At 44.4% G+C, this 10881-nt stretch overlaps 1 protein-coding gene across 1 annotated transcript; it reads right to left on the bottom strand.

Annotated features, from left to right (window-relative positions):
* Positions 1–2361: 2361 nt before the first annotated feature.
* LOC128457534 (microfibril-associated glycoprotein 4) lies at positions 2362–8072 on the bottom strand. The gene is made up of 7 exons (XM_053442268.1): positions 7901–8072; positions 5309–5409; positions 4322–4480; positions 3717–3755; positions 3549–3645; positions 3218–3388; positions 2362–2771 (listed from the first exon to the last, which is right to left on the bottom strand). Exons 1-7 carry the CDS (start codon positions 8055–8057, stop codon positions 2515–2517), a joined length of 981 nt encoding a protein of 326 aa, XP_053298243.1. The 5' UTR covers positions 8058–8072; the 3' UTR covers positions 2362–2514.
* Positions 8073–10881: the final 2809 nt, after the last annotated feature.

The raw sequence follows: 10881 nt of genomic DNA, 5'->3' as shown, positions 1-10881 counted from the left end.
GCTAAATTCGTCTGGCATCCAGGCTAGTCTGGAGTCGCTCCATTGGGAAAAAATTATGGCCGGACCGGGCCAATCAGATTGTCAGGGCGGGCTTTATACGATGATTGACAGGTAACGTAATCAACCACGTCATCACTGTGCCCTCGGGTTGAATTCGTTTTCAACAAACATGCCTGCCGCTGGCGAGCTGAGATGTGTCGATGCTGCCATTGAGTCTGTTTTAGAAGACATCGACAGCGCATTCATTTTGAAAGAGGAACACAGAACGTGGAGGCGATGCCAAAGCACCGCGCTAATCCCTATCGCACAACGGACACTGAAGCGACGCTGAACCGCCGGGCAGCGCTAATAATATCACCCGTTGATCCAGTAGATCGCTGCACGGCTTTGTGCCGGTCACACCGGAGGCTGAAGCACCGCGCTGCGCCAAGGCTGCCTCGCGGTGCTTCAGCCTCCGGTGTGACCGGCACAAAGTTTTAACATGGGAGTGGATGGGAGCCAGCTGTTATTTAAGGCTTGGCGCTGCGCTGAAGCGTCCGGTGTGAACCCGGTAAATAACTCACAATGCGTTGCTTAGCATACGTCACATACTACGTTGCTCTGATTGGTTGTAGGTCTATCCAATTGAGCGAAGAGGAATTTTACTTCCTGGTCAGTTGAAACACGCCCCATAATTTTTTCCCAATGGAGCGACTCCAGACCGAACTGCCCGACCAAATTGTTGTGGGCGGGGCTAAGTTCATCTGGCATCCAGGCTACCGAACAGTGGGAGGCCCTATTGAAATTGTAAGGATCATTTTCTTTTATTCATGCAAATGAATTGGCTTTTTGAGGGCTTTAACATGCTCAAATTCTTACCAAACTTTGCAGAAAATTAGAAAAGTGGTGAAAATGTACGTATTCTGGAGTAATTTTAAATTGGCATGGCAAAATGGCTCAACAGGTCCCCCGCGCCCCCTGGAACGCGTTCACATTGACGGATCTTCACAAAAATTGTAGCCCAGGTGTATCATGACCAGACAAACAAAAAGGTCTCGAGGGGCATTATGAAAAACGCAACAGGAAGCCCGCCATTCTGCATTTAGTAGCCATTTTGGCCATATTCCAAACTTTTACTTTTAGGTACTTGTACCAGGGCTTTCATCAGATCAACTTCAAATTGAGACGAGAGTCATCTAAACTTGATGGAGCAAAAAAAACTACCTCAAAGATTGATATTTCGTCACCCGGTTTGACCGTGGCGTGGTGTCAAGGTTTGATTACATGCCATCAAAACACGAGGCTCTGTATCACAGACATAAATGGACCATGAATCCTTCGATGCTGATAATGCAGGAGTGGAGTTGTTTGTTGACGGCTCAGCATCAAAGGCTACAACCAAAAACGAAGGAAGCTGGACTCCAAACCTGTCTCAGAGCTGAGGCAGCTGCTAAGATGTGATATATGATTTCGTGATATATGATGATGATGGCTTTACTAGTGCCATATGCTTGGTCCCATTGTATTTCTATACCCCTTTGATCCAAGCAGATTTGAACATAACTATCGTAGGTCGTCATTATTAAGTTTCCTGTTTAAATATTTAAAGAAACAACAAAGAAAGTAAATACTTTAATGAAATAAAGAAAAAGTTGGTTTTGGACGGAAAGCGAACAAAAACAAAAATATTATGTTAAAGTAACGTTACGCCCAAAAAACCCTCAAATGAAGGCAGGTCACCTAACAACAACACCTAACGTCACCTCAGCTGAATTTTTATACAATATGAACCAATGCTTCTGTTAATGGTTGGTTGCATTAGCTACATTAGCTGAATTAGCTAACGTCACCTGAGGTAATGTTGACTCAGCTACGTGTTTTTATACAATATGAACCAATGCTAGTGACAGTTTCACAATCGTTTCAGTCAAAACATGAAGAAAAACTAGGAGACAATATTTCCCCGCCTTCGCTGTGGCAACACGCCACACCGACGGATACAGCGTTTTCTAGAAGCGCGGTTTCCAAAGAGTAAAAACACACAGATTTCAAATCAGTTCACAATGTTTATCGCTGACAAACCTAAATCAAACATCAGTCGTCAATCAGTGTGAAAAAAAACACTTATTCTACCTTAGTTTCGATCAGTAATTGACTCATGAATTTGAATCAGTGAGAATCCGTGACGACAGATTTCATATGAAACGAAACCTATTGATAAATTTCACGATTCAACATTTTTACTGTATGACGTCACATGAGACACATGAAGACACATGAGACACAAGAAGACACATGAGACACAAGAAGACACATGAATGAGGCATATGACAGCACATGAAACAAATGAAAAGATACATGATACAAAGACATCAGGTCACATCAGATTTTTTGCATCTCGTTTATTGAGGACATGCAGCAGGCGATGATTGACATCAAGGTTCAAACGTGTGATTTCTTTTGTCTTTGACTGATGAAAGCGACAGATGTTGAGACAGATCAACATCTGGTCTGCTGCTGCTCCTGGAAAGTTACTTAATGCACAGGACGGACCTTCATGACAATAGACTTCACAGAGTAGTCATAGGTGGTTTTCCAAGTGTGCCATGAAACTCCAACAGCATAGGGAGTCTTCTCCTGCCCCCAGCGATAAACCCCATTAGGGTTTGCATGGTGACATGTGTTGTACCAGAAACCTCCCATGAAGTTTGAGGCACAGTTCTCAGGCCACATGTCCTGGTCTCTGTCAAAGGTGGAGAACTTCATGCCATTGTGTGAGATCATGGAGTCTCCTACAGGGACACAGAGAAGACACAGTGTTATAGACAAAAAATATCTGTAATCAACGAGGGATTTGTCTGAAGGAGACATGTCTCTGTATGTCTCTGTCTGTCTCTGTCTGTCTCTGTCTGTCTCTGTCTGTCTCTTTCTCTATCTGTCTGTCTCTGTCTGTCTCTTTCTCTATCTGTCTGTCTCTGTCTGTCTCTTTCTCTATCTGTCTGTCTCTATCTGTCTCTGTCTATCGGTTCGATGCCGTCTCTAAGGACGAGTGTCCATAGAAAAAAGTTTTCTTTTGATTCAAAAAAAGAACCAAATTTTTATTTTCCAAAATGAAAGAAGTTTAATGATAAATGTTTCACATACACACACACACACACACACACACACACACACACACACACACACACAAACACAAACAAATGCACACACACACACACACACACACACAGACACTTACCTGCTCCTTTATCTGTGAAACCAGACACAGTCAAATTGTATCCGGTACACTCAGAGTCGACGGAGAACAGCCCGTAATGCGCGGACGCTTTATTTCCCTCAAAGTCCTCCATGTCCACCTGTAACTCAAACTTCGTGGGTCCTGAGGTAAGATAGTGGAGGTTGTCCAGACCTATGGCCACACACACACACACACACACACACACACACACACACACACACACACACACACACACACACACACACACACACACACATACACACACACACACAGTTCAAGGGGGTTGTGTAACAGTAAGGTTCTCAGCTGTTCCTGTGGTTCCGCTTCTCACCGAGCCAGTGTTCTCCCATCACCGAACCGAAGCCGACCTTGTACTGAATCCAGGGCCGGTAGAAGTTGACGGTTCCATCCATCCTGGTCTGAATCACCTGAGCAGGTAAACAATGGAATATGAGTCTGACTGACTTGACGCTTATTGAAAGTCAATAAAAATACTCACTGTCCAGGCTGGTTTGTCTGGACTCATCTGACAGTTGACCTGCAACACATCAATACATGTGATCAACTCAAATGTTTCACTCAAGTCTTTTTCACTTTCAACACGTTCAGTGACACTGACCAATAGATGCCCAGAGATTCATCTGATACTAGTGATCATGGCAAGAATCGAATCTACTTCATTTAAACGTTTCCTCCTGAAACCAGCAGCTTGATGAAAGTGAGTCTGATGTGTGAGTGTGAACGTGAGAAAGTTTCCTCCTTCACTCCCTGAACGTCTGTTCTCTGTAACTCTGGTGAGTGGGTTCCATCTCCTGTGAGAAGAACTGACTGAGAGTCACAGCTTCAACTGACACAATCAGCTCCAGTTGAAGAGTGAAGCTGAACTGCGATCAGTTACAAAGACTCTGAAGTTGTTAAAAACCAGAGTTTATCTCTAATATTCAGCAGGAAACTTTGAAATATGAAGAATTCGAAACAGCATCAATTCCCTCATGTGGCTGCAGGGGGTGCTGTTGATCAGTATCCGTGACATGTTGCTTTAAGGATTCTACGTATGAAAGGTAACATGTTTTAGTCCAATAATAAAAACACAAGTGAACGTACTTCGACTCTGAGGTTCTCTCCTGCAGGGTAGATTGAGTAGGGGCCGCTCTGGTGGCTATATCCGTTTTCATTGATGTGGCTGCAGTCAGTCGGATATTGGGCGACATGGCAGCTGATCAACGCTGGAGCCAAGAGGAGGAGGAGGACGACTTGAAACAGCTGGAACAGAACAGATGTTTTCAATACTTTGACCTCTTGAGTCATGCAGGCGTGGTCACAGTCAACAGAGGTGGAGCTTATCAAGATAAAGATCCACATAGTTTGTCCCCAAAGCCAAAGCCACAGCTCACAAACCTCTCGACAACAACACAACAGAAGATTACATGTTCCCTGAGTGGAGTATGACAACATGTATGACACACGCTTATAAAACATGTATGAAACACGCATAAAACATGTATGAAGTAGAGAAAAGAACAACTGATGGTCGACCAAGGTTTATGTCCAGACCTGGTCCTGACCTCCCAACATCTGTTGCCACCGTAGAAACATTAGAATTGAGGAGAAATAATCTGTTCACTCACCTTCATCATCAGTGTTGAGGAATTTTTTACATCATCCCACATAACTGTATATGTCACTATATATTATGTTTAGTGTATATTCTATCTGTACAGGAGTCTAGTTCCATAGATCCTCCTTCTCTCCCTAAGCAGAACCCAGGTTAGGTTATAGATAAAGGACCAACAGAACATTGTAGTGTCTTCACTCAGGGACATTCATATCTAACTCAGAGGCTCTAGAGAGAGACACCAACTCTTTGGTGACGTGAGGACACAATGTGATTCATGTACACACACTTTAGACTGAACTGTCCAATAGGATGCAAACACCTCCATTTAACAGAGAGAGGGACATTCATGGATGTGCTGTTGGAATGGGTGACGCAGGTTGAGGGAGATATTCTGGGAGGCTGTGGGAGACATCTTCAGACTTGATGGGGAATGTTGCACATGTTGCTCTGTTATTGTTTGTATATTGTTTCACCTTCTGGTCTCCTTGATGCATCAGCTGCATCCGGCCCTCTCCTTTCACCACCTTCCAGGAAACTTCCATGACGAACAGATTTCTGCTGAAACTGGACTTATCTGAAAATAAAACAAAAGCACAGTAAACCAATGAGTGAACTCACCTGTCTCACCTCACCTGTCTGAGAAATTGCACTTTCTAGATTCTTGTTGTTCTGGGTTTGTTCCCTCGTGGTTGATGCACTTATTGTGAGTCGCTTTAGATAGAAGGGTCAATTAAATGAAATGTTACGTAAAAAACTCATGGTAACATAATAGCCCCGCCCACAACATTTGAGGTCGGGAAGTTCGATCTGGCATCGCTCCGTTGGGGAGAAACTATTCCCGAACAAAAGCTGTTCGGACCAATCAAATTGTCAGGGCGGGCTTTGTACGATGATGGACAGATGATCAACAGTAACGTAATCAACCACGTAATCAAAGAGCGCTTGGGCCCCCAGTCTCTTTTCTCTGATGCCTCAGATGAAGACGCTTCTTCAGCCTGGTCTGATTCGTCGTGTGTCCATTTTTTAAACACGGAAATGTCGCGTTCCAACCGTGTTATTAAGTTCTTACAGGAACGACAAATGCGATACGATTTGTTTGATGTGTTGTGGAGTTGTAATCCTAAACGGAGAACTTCTTCATATGTGCATTCACCTTTACGCCGGGTTCACACCGGACGCTGAAGCGACGCCAAAGTGATGCGTAAGCGCAGCGCCAAGCCTTAAATAACAGCTGGCTCCCATCCACTCCCATGTTAAACCTTTGTGCGGGTCACACCGGAGGCTGAAGCGCTGCGCCAAGGTTGCCTAGCGCCGTGCAGCGATCGTTTCGGTGTTAATCTATTTTTTGTGCTTGACACGAGCGTATCACGCCAGGAAACACACTGAAAAATGATTTTAAACGATATTGATAACATATTTTATATGATATAAATGATCAAATATGCATCCTATACTTTGAATTCCCCTTCTGTTTTAATTTTACCAATTTTACCAATGACATAATTGACTGTCCCCCTCTGCCTATCCACTACAGCCACACAAGCATTCATAAAGATAAAAAGAGAGAGACGGGGGGGGCTATGTATTCTCCACATAGGCTTGAGTGGAGAAACCGTAATTTACCCTCGACACCCGACATTTAACGGAGCAAACAGCGGAGAAGTTCTTCAAAATGGATGACATTAAATTAATAATTGAAGTGGAGAATTACAGTGAGTTGTATGATCCTCGGAACATGTTGTATAAAGACAACACCAAAAAAAGACAAATGTTGCGATGCTGCTGCTTAATGTTGGAGCAACAAGTAAGTATATGCTTTTATACTACTGGATCAACGGGTGATATTATTAGCGTTGCCCGGCGCTTCAGCGTCCGGTGTGAACAGCCAAGCGTTCTTCTTCTACTTCTTCCAGCGTGCGTGCAGTTGAGTTCTGTTGACAACAACTATGCGTCGCTTAACATACGTCACATACAGGTGCACCATATAGAGCATCCTGACTGGCTGCATCACCGCCTTGTATGGCAACTGCACCACCCTGAACCGTAAGCCTTTACAGAGGGTGGTGAAGTCTGCCCAGCACATCACCAGGACGGCGCTAACATCCATGGAGGACCTCTACACCCAGCGGTGCAGGAAGAAGAGCAACCAGATCATTAAAGACCCCTTTCACCCCAGCCATAAAAATGTTTGCCTGCTGCCGTCTGGCCGACGCTACCGCAGCATCAGGGCCTGCACCACCAGGCTCAGAGACAGTTTCAGCCCCCAGGCCATAAGACTTTTAAACTCCTCCTAACTGCAATAACTCCACTTAATAAGCACCGTGGCATATTTGCACTATTGCACAAAATTGCACTACTGTTTTTTCTTTCTTCAGCTGTATATATATATATTTAGATATATATATTTTATTTCATATTTTTGATATTCTATTTTACACTATTTTATTCAAATGTTTTTTTTTTTATTCTTGAGCATTGTTAGAAGAGAGCCTGTGACTCAAGCATTTCACTGCCAGCTACTGCTTAAACCTCTGTGCATTTGATAATAAAACTCTTGAATCTTGTATTGTGCTCTGATTGGTTGTAGGTCTATCCAATTGAGCGACGAGGCATTTTTTTTCCTGGTTCGGTTGAAACACGCCCCATAATCACAGCCCAATGGAGCGGTATCAGACTCATATTCTGACTAGAACTATGAGTATGACAACGTCAGGCTAGTAATGAGTGGTCACTTTATTTTCTCTCAAGGCTCAACAGCAACAGTAAAGCAAAATTTCACAAAACCTGTCCCATGCACTGTTAAATTTGACATACATCCCATAAGGTTTGAACATTATTTTCTGTTGTCTCATTTATGAATCTCTGTTTTTGCCTTTTCCCGATGATTCTCTGAATGTCTCCAGCATTGTTCGGTTGTAGACGTAACAATTTTGTAAAACTGTGTTGCCGAACTTCAAGTCCAGTGTTCGCCACGACCTGACATTTCTCACAAACCTCTTTCTAACTGGGACTTGACTCTGTATATAGATGGGTCCTCTTGACGTGACCTTGTCTCTGGTACTTACTGTGTTTGTTTTTCAGTTTGTTCAGATAACGACGTTCTCCTCTCGAGTTCTCTTCCTCATCACCTCTCAGCCCAGACAGCACGGAAGCATGCAATAGGCTACTGGTAAAACACTCACAGTCTACACTGACTCCAGATATGCATTTGGTGGAACTCATGATTTTTATACCCTTTGGCAAATTGAAACCTCCTCTTTCAAACAACAGGCTGTCACACTCACATCTGACATGTCACTTCCTCTTTTTCATACACAGACAGTTTATATCACTTCTGACATGTCCTCCTCTCTCTCTGCAGTACAGTCCACTGTTACACCTCCTGAGATCTCCCTATGGAAGACCTCTGGTGCTATGTTCCGAACTGGTGTGTGGTATGGCCCTGACAACAAACCCTGTTTGCCAAAACATTTCTTTCCCCATTATGCTAAGTTAGCTCACGGTAAAGATCATACATCTAAAATGGGGATGTTAACTATGATCACAGGACATAAATTTACGAAAGGTTTCTCCACCTTTGCTCAAAAATAATGTCAGGCATGAGTAATCTGCGGCACACACGATGTTGGACGGCCAGTGGCTACAACCAGCCAGGCAGCACACCCACTGCTGTATGACCTTTTGAACATCTAATGATGGACTTCATAGAGCTATCACCATCAGAAGACTATTGCCTAGTGATGGTCGACATGTGGTCAAATTGGGTTGAAGCCTTTCCTGCCTCAAAACAAACTGCAAGTGTGGTCACCAAGCCAGTGGTGGAGCTGTGGAACGAGAGAACTGCACAGTGTTGTGCAAGTTCACTACTCTCATGAACAAGTTCAAAGTTCAGTTCATACAAGTAAACATGAATAGTTCACGTTCATAGTTCACCATTTAAAATCTGAACTAGTTCATATTTCAGTTCATTTCATAGTTTCAAGGTGGACAGTGAGAATGAAAGACTTAACTTGTTCAAGAAAACCTTATCCATCACTACCCCTTGCCTTTACTGTCGGAATCTTTATCAGACAGTGTGTAAAAATCCCTCAGATAATAATAAGGTGCATCGGATCTCGGATGTAGTTGCTGAGTCTGCGTCTCTGCTTTCTGTGCTGTTGTTGTCACAAATTCACCTTCTTATTAATATTTTCAGTTTGTCTGTTAAGTTCTGTTTACTAATTCTATTCTCTTTCCAGGACTCTGCCACTCCCCTCCTGCTCTGCACCTTCCTCATTCCTCTGATCCCTTCACCGGCTCCACCCACAGACGCACCTGTCTTCACTTCCCTCATTAGTCTCCCCTCTATATCTGCATGCCTGTTCCCCTTGTCCTCTGCCAGATCATTTAGTGTGTTCGTGCCTAATCTTTCCAGCGTTACTTTCCTGATTCCCTTACTGCCGGACCTCCTTCGTGACCTGCCTGCCTTTGCCTTGGACTCCTCTTCTGCCTGCCCCTTGTCGGTTTTGTTTGCTTTGGACTGATTTCCTGGCTCCTGACCCCTGCTCTGTCTTCACTGGATTATCTCTGGCCTGCTCCCTCTTGGATTTGTGTTGCATCGAACTGACTGCCTGGTATCTGACCCCTGCTTCGTTCAATAAACCAAGAACTCTGCTAATTCCTTCTCTGCCTCATTGTCGTAGCTTTTGGGTTCACGCCTGCCATTCTGCGAGCCCTGACAGTTGTGTTGCAGGTATGGCCTGCACCTTTAAGGAAAGTTTCTAGTGTGTGACGTAGTGCACCAGGGTATTGTGGGAAAATACGCTAAACGTGTGTTTGTAAGGAGAAGTGACGGAGCTCCTAGAGGTGATGCGAGTGTTGCTCCTGCTGTATATCCGAGAGATAAAGTGGCCGCATTCCAAGAAACATCTCCTCCTCCTCCACGGAGCGGTCCAGACGGCTGGTTACCGGCCAGACAGCGAGCCAAGATAACCAGTGACAGGGGCGGCTCCTGGTACAGGCGACATAGGAGACTGATTTATCATGACGTGACACATCCAATCTTAAACAATACATTAACGTCACACCATCATCCTCTAACCCCGGGACGCACCGGAGGTAGAAGCGCTGTGAAAAGCGCTCCGCCTCCTTTCCTCGCCCATGTTAAATACTTTGGCTGTTCGCACCGGCAGCGTAGTGCCGGGAAGAACCAGGAAGCGCCGCAGCCACACACACAAGCACATAATCTCCTGTGGAGGGGTGGCGGCTACAGGCTTGCGTAGGTCAGTCACCTGTGAAGACCAGCATCATTTACCCCTGAACCAGCGCGGAGAAATTATGATGAAATGTAATATAACATTTTGTAAAAACATATTGCCAGCTTGAAAATAGGAATGAGTGGGAGTCAAACCCGGGTTGCTGTTGTTAGAGACCAAACGCTTTACCGACTAGTCCACTTCAGCTGATGGTTTCCACCCCGGAACTAAGACAAATTATCGTGTGTGTGTGTCGCTGTCATTTTATTCTGCTTTTGATAAACACTTATTTTTTGAGAGAAGATTCCAGATTCATTCACTATATGGCTCAACAGAGTGGTTTATCTCTGATCCATGAAGCTTCCTTCTACCAAGTTGTGTGGTACGGAGCCGAGACACTGGCCAGAGAAGAAAACACTTGGAATACGTTGCTTGTTTGGTCTGCATGTGTGTGCCATGGGTGATGGGTAACGTAGTGCGAAGTCTAGTTAGTTGGTTTTGGTTAGGCTAAATCGCGGACATTTTAAGGGCACTGAGCAACGACATGATGAAAGCATTCGATTTAGACAGCGTCTCTCCTGAGGAGAAAGTATTGAAATGTCCCGAGGGTCAGTGAACAGGTAGGGGTGGGGCACATGACAGTCTAGGCCAATGGCTGTAGGGTTTTGTGGGATGCCAGGCTCTCATTGGCTGATGAGTTGGCGTATCAAGGGTGAATGAGGAAGGGGAGTGAAGAATACAGTGGTGGATGATGATAGGAGTGTACGAACAAGTGTGTCGTGTTCGCTGGACTTTAATAAAGTTACACATAA

Source organism: Pleuronectes platessa, chromosome 15 (assembly GCF_947347685.1).
Source record: "Pleuronectes platessa chromosome 15, fPlePla1.1, whole genome shotgun sequence".
In the NCBI taxonomy this organism is placed as follows: Eukaryota; Metazoa; Chordata; class Actinopteri; order Pleuronectiformes; family Pleuronectidae; genus Pleuronectes; species Pleuronectes platessa.
The sequence above is the reverse complement of the archived record's forward strand: the minus strand, read 5'-3'. Positions and strand labels throughout refer to the sequence as shown.

Coding starts and splice junctions, on each gene's coding strand:
- LOC128457534 (XM_053442268.1), bottom strand. CDS start 8,057: ATGAGTTCCACCAAATGCATATCTGGAGTCAGTGTAGACTGTGAGTGT. Junction 5,410..7,900: donor CAAACTGAAAAACAAACACA/GTAAGTACCAGA, acceptor TTTTATTTTCAG/ATAAGTCCAGTTTCAGCAGA. Junction 2,772..3,217: donor TTTCACAGATAAAGGAGCAG/GTAAGTGTCTGT, acceptor GTGTCCCTGTAG/GAGACTCCATGATCTCACAC.